This window comes from Lissotriton helveticus, chromosome 7 (genome assembly GCF_964261635.1).
Source record: "Lissotriton helveticus chromosome 7, aLisHel1.1, whole genome shotgun sequence".
NCBI classification, from domain to species: Eukaryota; Metazoa; Chordata; class Amphibia; order Caudata; family Salamandridae; genus Lissotriton; species Lissotriton helveticus.
Genome location: NC_136068.1, coordinates 1,825,642,366 through 1,825,656,285, shown reverse-complemented (window position 1 = coordinate 1,825,656,285; position 13,920 = coordinate 1,825,642,366). Strand labels below are relative to the sequence as shown.

At 47.8% G+C, this 13,920-nt stretch overlaps 1 protein-coding gene across 2 annotated transcripts in view; it reads left to right on the top strand.

Annotated features, from left to right (window-relative positions):
- The window catches only part of CADM4 (cell adhesion molecule 4), a 1,180,582-nt gene extending 1,175,232 nt beyond the window's left edge, over positions 1-5,350 (top strand). The window contains exon 10 of one of the 2 annotated variants that reach the window (XM_078655589.1): positions 5,068-5,350. In XM_078655589.1, coding sequence (XP_078511715.1) covers positions 5,068-5,177 — 110 coding nt within the window. In that variant the 3' untranslated portion in view covers positions 5,178-5,350. The remainder of the gene's footprint in view (positions 1-5,067) is intronic. The other variant, XM_078655590.1, reaches the window with a different exon arrangement.
- The last annotated feature ends 8,570 nt before the right edge of the window (positions 5,351-13,920 follow it).

Below are 13,920 nucleotides of genomic sequence, written 5' to 3'. Positions count from 1 at the left end.
GAGCCACAGGGAGAGTCTGTGAGATACATTTTAGGAGCCAGCAATGCTTCTGGTGAGACCCTGGAGCCACAGGGAGAGTCTGTGAGATACATTTTAGGAGCCAGTAATGCTTCTGGTGAGACCCCGCAGCCACAGGGAGAGTCTGTGAGATACATTTTAGGAGCCAGCAATGCTTCTGGTGAGACCCCGCAGCCACAGGGAGAGTCTGTGAGATACATTTTAGGAGCCAGCAATGCTTCTGGTGAGACCCCGCAGCCACAGGGAGAGTCTGTGAGATACATTTTAGGAGCCAGCAAGGCATCTGGTGAGACCCTGGAACCACAGGGAGAGTCTGTGAGATATATTTTAGGAGCCAGCAATGCTTCTGGTGAGACCCTGAGTCCACAGGGAGAGTCTGTGAGATACATTTTAGGAGCCAGCAATGCTTCTGGTGAGACCCTGGAGCCACAGGGAGAGTCTGTGAGATACATTTTAGGAGCCAGTAATGCTTCTGGTGAGACCCCGCAGCCACAGGGAGAGTCAGTGAGATACATTTTAGGAGCCAGCAATGCTTCTGGTGAGACCCTGGAGCCACAGGGAGAGTCTGTGAGATACATTTTAGGAGCCAGCAATGCTTCTGGTGAGACCCTGGAGCCACAGGGAGAGTCTGTGAGATACATTTTAGGAGCCAGTAATGCTTCTGGTGAGACCCCGCAGCCACAGGGAGAGTCTGTGAGATACATTTTAGGAGCCAGCAATGCTTCTGGTGAGACCCCGCAGCCACAGGGAGAGTCTGTGAGATACATTTTAGGAGCCAGTAATGCTTCTGGTGAGACCCTGGAGCCACAGGGAGAGTCAGTGAGATACATTTTAGGAGCCAGCAATGCTTCTGGTGAGACCCCGCAGCCACAGGGAGTCTGTGAGATACATTTTAGGAGCCAGCAATGCTTCTGGTGAGACCCCGCAGCCACAGGGAGAGTCTGTGAGATACATTTTAGGAGCCAGTAATGCTTCTGGTGAGACCCTGGAGCCACAGGGAGAGTCAGTGAGATACATTTTAGGAGCCAGCAATGCTTCTGGTGAGACCCCGCAGCCACAGGGAGAGTCTGTGAGATACATTTTAGGAGCCAGCAATGCTTCTGGTGAGACCCCGCAGCCACAGGGAGAGTCTGTGAGATACATTTTAGGAGCCAGCAATGCTTCTGGTGAGACTCCGCAGCCACAGGGAGAGTCTGTGAGATACATTTTAGGAGCCAGCAAGGCATCTGGTGAGACCCCGCAGCCACAGGGAGAGTCAGTGAGATACATCTTAGGAGCCAGCAAGGCATCTGGTGAGACCCCGCAGCCACAGGGAGTCCGTGAGATACATTTTAGGAGCCAGCAATGCTTCTGGTGAGACCCTGGAGCCACAGGGAGAGTCTGTGAGATACATTTTAGGAGCCAGCAATGCTTCTGCTGAGACCCTGGAGCCACAGGGAGTCTGTGAGATACATTTTAGGAGCCAGCAATGCTTCTGGTGAGACCCCGCAGCCACAGGGAGAGTCTGTGAGATACATTTTAGGAGCCAGCAATGCTTCTGGTGAGACCCTGGAGCCACAGGGAGAGTCAGTGAGATACATTTTAGGAGCCAGCAATGCTTCTGGTGAGACCCCGCAGCCACAGGGAGAGTCTGTGAGATACATTTTAGGAGCCAGCAATGCTTCTGGTGAGACCCTGGAGCCACAGGGAGAGTCAGAGAGATACATTTTAGGAGCCAGCAATGCTTCTGGTGAGACCCTTGAGCCACAGGGAGAGTCAGTGAGATACATTTTAGGAGCCAGCAATGCTTCTGGTGAGACCCTGGAGCCACAGGGAGAGTCAGTGAGATACATTTTAGGAGCCAGCAATGCTTCTGGTGAGACCCCGCAGCCACAGGGAGAGTCTGTGAGATACATTTTAGGAGCCAGCAAGGCATCTGGTGAGACCCTGGAACCACAGGGAGAGTCTGTGAGATATATTTTAGGAGCCAGCAATGCTTCTGGTGAGACCCTGAGTCCACAGGGAGAGTCTGTGAGATACATTTTAGGAGCCAGCAAGGCATCTGGTGAGACCCTGGAACCACAGGGAGAGTCTGTGAGATATATTTTAGGAGCCAGCAATGCTTCTGGTGAGACCCTGAGTCCACAGGGAGAGTCTGTGAGATACATTTTAGGAGCCAGCAATGCTTCTGGTGAGACCCTGGAGCCACAGGGAGAGTCTGTGAGATACATTTTAGGAACCAGCAATGCTTCTGCTGAGACCCTGGAGCCACAGGGAGTCTGTGAGATACATTTTAGGAACCAGCAATGCTTCTGCTGAGACCCTGGAGCCACAGGGAGTCTGTGAGATACATTTTAGGAACCAGCAATGCTTCTGCTGAGACCCTGGAGCCACAGGGAGTCTGTGAGATACATTTTAGGAGTCAGCAAGACATCTGGTGAGACCCTGGAACCACAGGGAGAGTCTGTGAGATACATTTTAGGACCCACAATAGTTGTGCTGAGACCCTGGAGCCACAGGGAGAGTCTGTGAGATACATTTTAGGACCCACAATAGTTGTGCTGAGACCCTGGAGCCACAGGGAGAGTCTGTGAGATACATTTTAGGACCCACAATAGTTGTGCTGAGACCCTGGAGCCACAGGGAGTCTGTGAGAGCTCTGATGTGGGCTTCACCTCGCAGCCAGCCGGCTTCTAGCACGCGCCTGTCTGCCCGCCCAGCATTCTGTCCACGTACTGTCCCCATCGCCTCAGCTTTATGACATGGTGCCCTGAAATAGCCACAAAGCCATCAAGGCTGCATAAAACTCGCCAATCAATTATTCATACGCAATCTTTCATTGCGAAGACGGCCAGCCGTGAATGAAACCTGCTGTAAACAGGGCCACCGGACTTATGCGCTAATGAAGTAGCACATTATGCAGCAGAGTTAACTAAAGTATGCAGGAAGAAACCACGAATAATGCAGCGTAAGGTGGGACATTATGTGGCTGTCTCATGTCATTACATTATCATTTTAACACACATTAATACTCTCTGGACAAAGGTTTCACCTCGCTAGTGCCAGTTTGACACCTGATTGGAGCAATCAGAAACTAAAAGGCGAATAGTTAACCTGTGCAAAAGGTCTGCCACTGCGCGGGACTAAATGTGATTTATTTTAGTAACTTTTGATCTGTTAAAGCTAGAAACTTGTTTTATTGAAATCTGCATATTACGTTGAAAATGGTGAATTATGTGGCAAGGGCAGTAAATCTATAACCAGTAAAAAACGTAGCAAAGTTCTACAGATTACTTTCAGGCAAATATAAAAGTAGGTTTCATCCTAGAAAACCCAGAGCATTTTTATAACATTACTCTTACGGAAATTAGAGTGGAAGGAACTGCCCGTCCTTTCCCACAGACCTGGGGGTAGATGTATCAAGACTCCATTTTGCGATTTCTAAATAGCGATTTTTAAGGAATCTCTATTTAGAAATCGCAAAATGGAATGTATGTAGAAAATCGCTATTTTTTTTAGCGATTTCTTAGTCTTCCTTATTTGCGAATTCGCAATTAAGGAATAATTTCCCATGCATTCCTATGGGCCAGGAGGCCCATAGAAATGATTGTGAAATAATTCTCTATTTGAGATTCGCAATTTGCTAATCGCAAATTGAGAATAATTTCAAGGGTGCAGGGGTGTCTCAAAGACACCCTGCTGCACCCCTGAAATTTACATGTGTGTGCATATGGCGCACATACATGCCCTATGGGCATGTATGTGCGTCACATGCCACCTTCACAAATGCCAAATAGGGCATTTTTAAAAGAAATCGTAAATTACCACCAACTACAAGTTGGTGGTAATTTGCGATTTCTTAACCCAAATTCGCAATTTCTAAAACCTACATACATCGCATTTAAGGAATCGCAAAATTTGCGATTACTTAAATGCTTAAGCAAAATAAGGAATCGCAAATTTTTGCGATTCCTTATTTAGCGATTTTTTGATACATATCAAAAGATGCAAAAAAGCCTTTTGCGATTCGCAAAGGCCGGAATTCCGGCCTTTGCGAATCGCAAAAGGCTTGATACATCTACCCCTTAGAGCCCTCTCATGTTCCCTTAAAAGTCTAGAGAGAAAAAGACTAAAAAATGATCGTACCCTGGAGCATTGATCGATTTGATGTGTTTCACCACGAGACAGAATATTCAAAACAGCCACCGACATCAAGCAACCCATGGCCATGGGCAAATGGTCCCCAGATTCTCTGGCACTAACAGGGGTGACTAATGCAAAGAAAGGCATCAGAGGCCTGGCCCAGGTTATGGGTTCTGTGCCGATTCTAAGACCTGGGTGCAGAGAAAAGGAGCATGCTGAGCTGCTTCTGGAATGTGAAGCGCTTTCCTTTACTACTCATGAAGGCCCTTTGTGAATACCAAAAGTCGTAAAGTTAGACATTCGTCACAGTTTACCTTTATGAATCGGGCCCCTAGTCTACAGACCTACAGTTCCATACCTGAGTACTGACATGCCAGACTCTCTAGAGGGAGTGTTGTTGGGAGCGGCAGGTGGTATGGAAGAGGCCAGGAGACCATAGGGACATAACAGTGATGCTTTTTGGTAATTTTGATTGGGGGGCGGTGGTAGATCAGTGGTCCAGCCTTTCTCCAGGAAATAGATGGTAGGGTTTGGAGGCTATATTGGGGATATTAGGTGTGGTATTGATGTGATGTCTGTTTTATATGTGAGAAGAAGATAACCCATCAGAAGCAATCAACTGTAAAGCCTATTCACATTTTTGCAAGGACGGCAGTGACATCTAGTGGTTAGAAAAAGTAGGCACTTCTTGAGATTCATGATGAGGCCTGCAATCCACTTTTCGGCCACAGGGGTCACAGTGACGTCTGATTAAGAAGACTGTGATAAAAAAGAGAAAAAAGACTAAGGAGCCATTGAGTAGTCGACAAAGGAGTTTGTTGTAAACAAGGATATACTGTGATGATGCAAAATATGGAATGCTGTGCACCCAGCTGTGCTTTTAAAGCAATGCTAGATCAACTAACCTCTTCTCTCTCTGTCCTCTAGGGTCCTACCTGACACATGAAGCCAGCGGCCTGGATGAGCACGGTGAAGCCCGCGAAGCGTTCCTCAATGGCGGCGAGAACCACAAGCGGAAAGAGGAATTTTTCATCTAAACTTTCGCTCTGTGATTATTTTTTCTGTTTTTTCGAGGGATGGGGAGGGAGGGATGGGGCAAAGGTATTGCAAAGACCAGCGGGTCTTGGGGGCGGGGTGGGGGGAATGAAGATGAGAAAAACAACATGAACAAATGGAAGAAAACACAAAAAAAGGAGAAAAAGACAAAAGTTGAAAAAAAACATGAAGAAAAGAATTCCACATTTTTCTTCATTTTTTGGAATATGTATGGGTGGTATTTTTTTCGGATTGGACAGCAGCGTGGGGGTCCTGGAACTGACGACCAATCTGCCTGCTGACCTGGAGGGGCCGATCCCTCTGCCGACCCCAGGGATACCGGAACCTGAGGCGGCCCTGCCGAATCTGCGCCATAGAGTACAAATCTTTGGGATTTCGGAAAAAGAGCCACAAACTGTATTAACCTGTATTATTAACGACACACTGGACGAACATTCATTTTGTGGGGGGATGTGTGCGTGGGCGGGCTATGGAGGCTTAGAGGGCCACTTTTAGAAAATTTTGGGAGGCAACGAGGACCTCATGCCATTGAGTATGGAGGACACTGGAAGAAGACCACAACTACCCAGCGATAAATTTGCAAAGCTTTCAAAGAGGATAGGACACTGAGAAGACAGAATGAGGGGTTACAGGGTGGGATATTGGGGCGGTTTAGGGAGGGAACATTTACTGTCTTTTCATGTCTCAACTGGGGTATCCGTTATCCGTGGTCAATTTTGCCTTTCTCCCCGAACACTGCATAAAACAAGCATCCCTCTTAGGCACTCATCTTCACCCCCATTTTATCAGTACCCATTCCTCATCTCACCCCCTCAGAGTCTAGTGTTTATTTTCTATCTCTCCCTATGCAGCGATAGTTGCATTACTGTGATCCCCATTTGAAACTGCCCCACAATGGGAGTTTTTAAAGGAGTGACATAAAAATGTAGGGGGACAGTGGGGCAGGTGAAGGGGCTCCCTGGACTCATGGAAGAGCAGCATTCTAGGGCTGCCCTTTGATCGTGTCATTCCTCTGACCGTGTGCAACTTGTGCATTATTTACAGATTGTTTTGTCTGTCATTATGGGGCCTTCAATGGCAGATCCGCATGGGCCTGTGGTAGACCGCAGCTCCGCGAACCAGAAGGAAACTGCATCTCGGATCACTTCTGTCAAAACATGCAGAGAACATACCTGGTGGGAGGCTCTGAACATGCATATCACGTGGTGGGGGGCCCACTGCGCATGTGCAGAGCTTGTGAACTGTGCCAGCTTTCTGCCTCCCCATCATATCTCTAATGCTGATATACAGGCTCAGAGCCTGTGCAAGCATATAAATGCTGAGCCTTCTCTCCACCTCAACCCATCCACTCTCCAGCGACTTAAGGGCACATCAGGGGATGGGGTGCTGTGGACGACGCCATGTTTGTAGATGCCACCACAGGTATAGCGCACTGAGTTTTCAGCCCAAGACTCCCATTTAAGACGTGTGCAGTCTGGACCATGTAACCCTCATGGGCTTCACTGAAATATCTGACCTAATACATCTCATAGTGGTTTGCAAGAGTCCAGGATTGGAAACCTCATGAGCTGCCAAAATGGAGCCATCTGGAAGCCATGTTTGTTAGTGGCTACCTGTTCATATGTTGTGGCTGTCTGTCTTTGTCCAGACAGGAATATGGACAGTTGTAACAGCATGAAGGGGAGGTTACCTAGGTCTCACGGTGTAACAGCATGACGTTGGGCTTCTCTGGGTTTGAAGGTTTAGGAGAATGAAGTAGGGGTTCCTTGGTCTGAAGGTGTAACAGCATGACGGAGGGCTTCTTTGGGTCTGGAAGTGTAGAAGAATGAAGGAGAGGTTCCCTTGGTCTGAAGGTGTAACATCATGAAGGAGTGGGTCTCCGTTATTGAGGTACGACAGTATTGGATGAAGTCTATCCCTACAACCGAAGCTCGTAACCGCATAGATTGGAGGGTACCTGGGACTAGAGAGAGGAACAGCATAGCAGGAGTGGGGCCCTTGTGTGGAGGTGATAACAGCATGCTGAGGGGATCCTTGGAATTGGAGGGTCTGGGGCTGTATGACTCAGCAGACAGAGGAGGTGGTCCTGGGCTTTGAGGAGCAAGAGCGTGGCAGGAGAAGGTCTCAAGAGTACTTGGGGATTCCCGGGTCTAGATACGTACTAGCTGCATGGAAGATTTGGCCTAGAGGGTAACAGCCTGAGAGGTAGGAGGACCATCCTGACTAATAATACTAATCAGCAGTGTAGGAAGTGAGTAGGTTCTTTAAATACACTCACTTATTTAATTTGAAAGGGAGTATCATTGCTTCTTAGCAGTAACGCAATACTTTTATTGGGAGAATAACTTCACTTCTCAAAAGCTAACACGTCCGCAGTGATAGTGAGTGTCTGTGGAGCACTAGAGCACAGCTAGAGCATTGGAGGGAGGAATCTTGGGCGAGAAGAGGACATTGTAGAATAGCGGAAGATGAAGGAACTGGACAACAGCAGGAGCAGAATCACGACTGCGCTGGCAAGAGGGGATATGGGATCATGCAAATTGATTGGATGAGCACGTCAATTAAAGGCATTCGCAGATAAACGTTTCTGGTCTTTTTATTTTCAGATATGCTTCATGTGATAGAACCAGCCAACGCGTTTCGCTCAAATATGGGCTTCTTCAGGGCAATGGCGTATAGAGATGAAATGTATCCTCAGACGCGTATGTCAAGGAGGATTGATTCAAATTCCAAGGGCGCATAGGTATGGCTTTTAGTAGATCAAAGTCCTGTGAGTATATATAATGTGGTGTATTTCTGGTGGTATTAACCAACATCGTGCTGGCTAACATGACTCTTTTTGGACACAGCTCCTACATTCTGAAGTGGTTAATACCACCAGAAGTACACCACATTATATATACTCACAGGACTTTGATCTACTACAAGACTTACCTATGCGCCCTAGGAATTTGCGTCAATCCTCCTTGACACACGCGTCTGAGGATACATTTCATCTCTATACGCCATTGCCCTGAAGAAACCCATGTTTGGGCAAAACGCGTTGGCTGGTTCTATCACACGAAGCATATCTGAAAATAAAAAGACCAGAAACGTTTATCTGTGAATGACTTTAATTGTGTTCATGTGTACTTAATTGCCTATGTCTATATATTGCCTATTATCCAATGAATTCGCATAGTTCTATTTATGGTCAACAGGCAACAGATCACTTGAGGTGGGCAATATCTCATACAACTTGTGACTAGTCCTGGTGGTGCAGTTATCTATGACCCAGCTGCTTTATCTCCTTTCTTGCTCGGATCTGGGATCACACTGAAAATACCAGGATCAAGGACTGCACTGGAGGAAATGGAATTTGGATCACAATAAAAAAAACAGAGGATCAGGGACAGCGCTGGAGGAGATGGATCTCGAATCAAAATGAGAAACAGAGAATCAGGGACAGCGCTGGAGGAAATGGATCTAGAATCACAATGAGAAACAGAGGATCAGGGGCTGCACTGGAAAAAATAGATATTGGATTGCACTGGGAAGTGGAGGACCAGAGACTGCACTGGAGGAAATAGATGTTGGATCACATTGGAAAACAGAGGATCAGAGACTGCACTGGTGGAAGTGGATCTTGGATCGCACTGGGAAACAGAGCACTAGAGATAATTCCTGCTGGGTGAGGACTCAGGATGGTACAAGGAGGAGGTGAATGTTGGATTGGATGATCAGGATCACATCAGGAGGAGGTTAATCTGGGATCACAGAGAAGGAACTAGATCTAGGAATGCACAAATGGAAGAATGATAAACAACAGTGGGATTAGAAGAACTAGACATTGGGCTGGTGAAAAAGCATCGTAGATGCTCCAAGAAAAGGAGATATTGGAAACTCCCTGATTGAGAGGAGTCACAACCTCACAGAGAAGAAGAGATCTGGTGACAAAACAGAGAGGAAGAGAATTTGAGCCCTCACCACCAGGAAGAGGAGGAGAATGAGGACAGCACAGGAAGGAGGAGCAACAGAGATGTTCTGGGAGAGGAGGAACCCAAAGCAGAACCATGCACAGGAGGATTAAGGAGTGCACGCCATCACCATGAAGATGAAGATAACATCTGGAGAAGGATCTGGGAGCTTCCAGGACATGATCATTGTGTGCTGTACAAGGAGAGGGCAGGAGATCACAGCAGTAATCAGAGGTCCACTGCAGAGAATAGCAGGAAGAGGAGGAGGAGGACTTAGTACCATAGTCGGCAGGAGGATGAAACAGCACTTAACGGGGGGTGGGGGTTGATGGTCCTGAGAGCGAAAAGGAGATGTTATAGAGCAGGACAATGGAAGACAGATGATGGAAGGATTATCAGACAACAGATGATGCTAGGAAGAAGCAAATTCGGGACATCAATGGGAGTCAGAGGATTATCAAGAAAAACACCAGGAAGAGGCTTAGGAAGTGGAAGGAGATAATGAGGGTCACTTTGTCTGAAGGGTAACGATTGAGTCAAATGTGATGGAGTAAGACCCTGAGGGATAGATGATGGAGGGATTGTCATAAAAGAGAACGAACCCATAGACTTGGCTGAGTGTACTGTTGCATGTTAGCAGGATCGGACACAGCATTAGGGACCGCTTCACACGGGGGAACATCTAAAGATGCATTAGGAGGCGTGCCAGAGACAACATGAAGAAAGAGAACAAGGAGGAACCTCACTGGACGAAATAGGGTTGTGAACACTACCACAAGGAGTAGATGAGAATGTAGATTACACTAGATGGTGAAGGATCAGAAACTGAGGGAGAATCAGGTACTACACCAGGAGGGAAGAGGCCCAGAGACCACACCAAGATGGAAGAGGTCTAGGGACCACACCAAGATGGTAGATGTTTATGGACTACACCAAGATGGTAGATGTCTAGGGACCCCGCCAAGGTGGGAGAGGTCTAGGGATCACATTAAGATTGAAGGGGACTAGGGACCACAACAAGATGGGAGAGGTCTAGACACAACACCTAGAAGGGAGAAGTCTAGGGACCACAAAAAGATTAGAGAGGCCTAGGGACCACACCAAGATGGGACAGGTATAGGGACCACACGAAGATGATAGACGTCTAGGGAGCACAGCTAGATGGCAGAGGTCCATGGGCTGGGCCAGGAGGGAAGAGGCCCAGGGAACAGGCAGGAGAGAAGAGGCGCAGGGACTGTGCCTGGAGGGTAGAGGTCCAGAAACCGCGCCACAAGGAAAGATGCTCAGGGACCAAGCCCTGAGGGAAGTGACCCAATAACTTTACCAACCATCGGTTAGCTGGCAATAAAGGTCTGAAGAGGAAGGGAGAAGGACCAAGGACTGTACCAAACAGGATTATGGTTGAAGATCACACTATGAGGATCAGAGACCCCACTGAGAGGAGGATTAGTGACTGTGCTGGGAGGGAGGGGTTAAGGTACACAGGCTATAGAAAATGAGCCAATCTCCGCCCCAGGAGGCAGGTGCTAGAGGGCTGCACAGAATAGAAGGTTGAACAGGCAGAAGGATCTGCAATTGCGCCAAGAGGATGCAGGTCAAAGACTGCTATAGGAGACGTGTGACGATGATGCAGCTCAAAGACTGTAGTAGGAGGTGTGTGATGAGGATGCAGGGTTGTCACTGTGAGGAGGAGAGGGTGAGGAAGCACCAGCAGTGAGTCGGATGGGCACCAGGCCTTGAAGAGCAGCTTCAGAATCCTCACTAGGAGGGGGCTCATGACAGCAGTTGGACAGAGCGGGACCCAGAGGAGAGGTGATCAAGAGAAGTAGATGGGAGGAGAACAGAGCTAATCAGGCTCATAGCCGCCACCTCCGAGCACCGCCAGCTTTGCCAAATTGGCAGCCATTAGTCCAGGAGTCCACAGCTTAATTTACCGTGTTTCTAAGCTGGCCACTCTAGAGGTTAGAGAGATGTCCCTTGCACTTTGTTCAGATTCAAATATCGGGTCATCGTCTGAGCGTGATCGCTTGATTCCTGAACCCCCACTGTCCCCCCATGACAAAACCTTGTGCTAAATCTCAAACATTGTGTGTTTCCAGTCTGTGTTGTGCGTCCTTGTTATTTTTCAAAAAGGAAAATGGAAAACAGAGGAAAAAAGAGAAAGTGTAATATATAGAGAAGGGTACATGGATGTTAATATATAGCTTTTAACAACATTTGATACAATTAAAGATACAAAAAGTACTTGTTATGTTCTTCTTTTGATTGTCCCACACACACAATGCTTCTCATCACTTCAGCGGAAGTGAATGAGAGTGGAAAGCCTGTTACCATGGCACCCCATCGTGAGGGCTGGGCCGCCCTCCATGCATTGGATACTCAAGGACAGTGGATCCCAGAGCCGAGGAGCCAATGATGAGACGCATCTGCCTCCCGTCGAAGCGTTCTGAGTTTCATTGAACCCTAGAACTGAATCTAGATCAAACCTTTTGGTTCTGAGTCTCATGGAACTCTGGAAGTAGATCTGGATCAAACCAGTTGGTTATGAGTTTCAGCTCTATGGTAGTTCTTGAGCAACGAGGATGCTGAGGTCATGAAACAGGAAGAAATGGAGTTCAACACTGGTCTAGTTCAGGTAGGAATAGGAAGGGAGACCAGACATGATGTTGGGGGTTCAACCACTTCTACCACCATCTGCATTGAACTGTGTTTACTAGTCTCTATCCAGCTGTTTGTAACCGAAATCCATATGTAAATGGTCTAAATTCACCAGTTCATGGCCAGTATCCAGTTATCTTACCTCCAGTTGTTAATAACATGCTCCAGTGGTCTCCATTCTGCTGTTCATGGCCCGCGCACAGCTTTTCATGATCCAGTACCAAGTGTTAATGACATGAGACCAGCTGTTCATGGCCTGTATCCAGATGATAATGATATATATATATAGTTCCTCTACAGCCAGCTGGCAACTGCCTTCATCTAGCTGTTACTGAGCTGAAAAAGTGACTCCAACATGTTCAGTTGTCAGCAGAGGAGTACAGTAAATAGACAACCAGGTGTGCATTATCAGTATAAGTATTTAGTGACAGCGCAAACAATTTATCAAAGGCATAAGCATTGCTTAATTTGAGCCAGTGGTTGCAGGTGTGGCCCATCAGCACTAATTTTTTAGGGGGCCATGTCTTATTTTTCACCATCAGTCATTTACCCAGGGCAAGAAAGGGAAAGGTAGAAAAGGGGGATAAGAGGAGGAAGAGAAAGACAGGAAAACAGTAACAAAAGGAGAAAGAAGGGGTCAAAAAGAACCCACAGGAGTGAAAGAAAGGGAGAGAAAGTATAGGGCGGTGACATGAAGAGACAAGACGTGGAATCGACTATACAGCCTTGGTATTCAGCAACCCTGATATTCAGCAGCACCAGCGGCAGGCTTCAGAGAAAAACTGTGGACTCTGTGCACTTAACGGGGGGAGGGGCTGATGGTCCTGAGAGAGAAAAGGAGATGTCATAGAGTAGGACCATGGAAGACAGATGATGGAAGGATTACCAGAAACAGATGATGCTAGGAAGGAGCAAATTCGGGACCTCAATGGGAGTCAGATGATTATCAAGAAAAACACCAGGAAGAGGCCTAGGAAGTGGAAGGAGATGATGAGGGGCACTTTGTCTGAAGGAAGATTGAGTCAAGTGTGATGGAGCAAGATCCTGAGGGATAGATGATGGGGGGGTTGTCATAAAAGAGAATAAACCCATAGACTTGGCTGAGTGTAGTGTCACTTGTCAGCAGGATCAGACACAACATTAAGGACCACTTCATGAGGGGGAGAATCTAAGGGTGTATTGGGAGATGGGCCAGAGACAACATGAAGAAAGAGAACAAGGAGGAACCTCACTGGATGAAGTAGGGTTGTGAACACAACCACGAAGAGTAGCAGAAGAATGTGGATTACACTAGCAGGTGAAGGATCAGAAACTTCATCAAGTGAGAGAGAATCAGGTACTAGACAAGGAGGGAAGAGACCACCCAGGACCAGGCCTGGGATCAGACAGGATGGAAGAGGTCCAGGGGCCACACCAAGATGGGAGATGTCTAGGGACCACACCAAGATGTTAGATGTCTAGGGACCACACCAAGATGTTAGATGTCTAGGGACCACACCAAGATGGGAGAGGTCTAGGGACCACACTAAGATGGGAGAAGTCTAGGGGACCACACCAAGATGGAAGAGGTCTGGGGGCCCAGACCAAGGTGGGAGAGGTCTAGGGACCACACCAAGATGGAAGAGGTCTGGGGGCCCAGACCAAGGTGGGAGAGGTCTAGGGACCACAACAAGATGGGAGAGGCCTAGACACCACACCTAGACAGGAGAGGTCTAGGGAGCACAACAATATGGGAGAGGTCTAGACACCACACCAAGATGGGAGAGGTCTAGGGACCACACCAAGATGGGAGAAGTCTAGGGGACCACACCAAGATGAGAGAGGTCCAGGGGACCACACCAAGATGGGAGAGGTCTAGGGACCGCACCAAGATGGGAGAGGTCTAGGGACCACAACAAGATGGTAGAGGTGTAGGGACCACACCAAGATTAGCCAGGTCTAGGGACCGCACCAAGATGGGAGAGGCCTAAGGACCACACAAAGATGGGAGAGGTCTAGGGACCACACCAAGATTAGAGAGGTCTAGAGACTGCACCAAGATGGGAGAGGTCTAGGGACCACACCAAGAAGGGAGAGGTCTAGTAACCACAACAAGATGGGTGCGGACTAG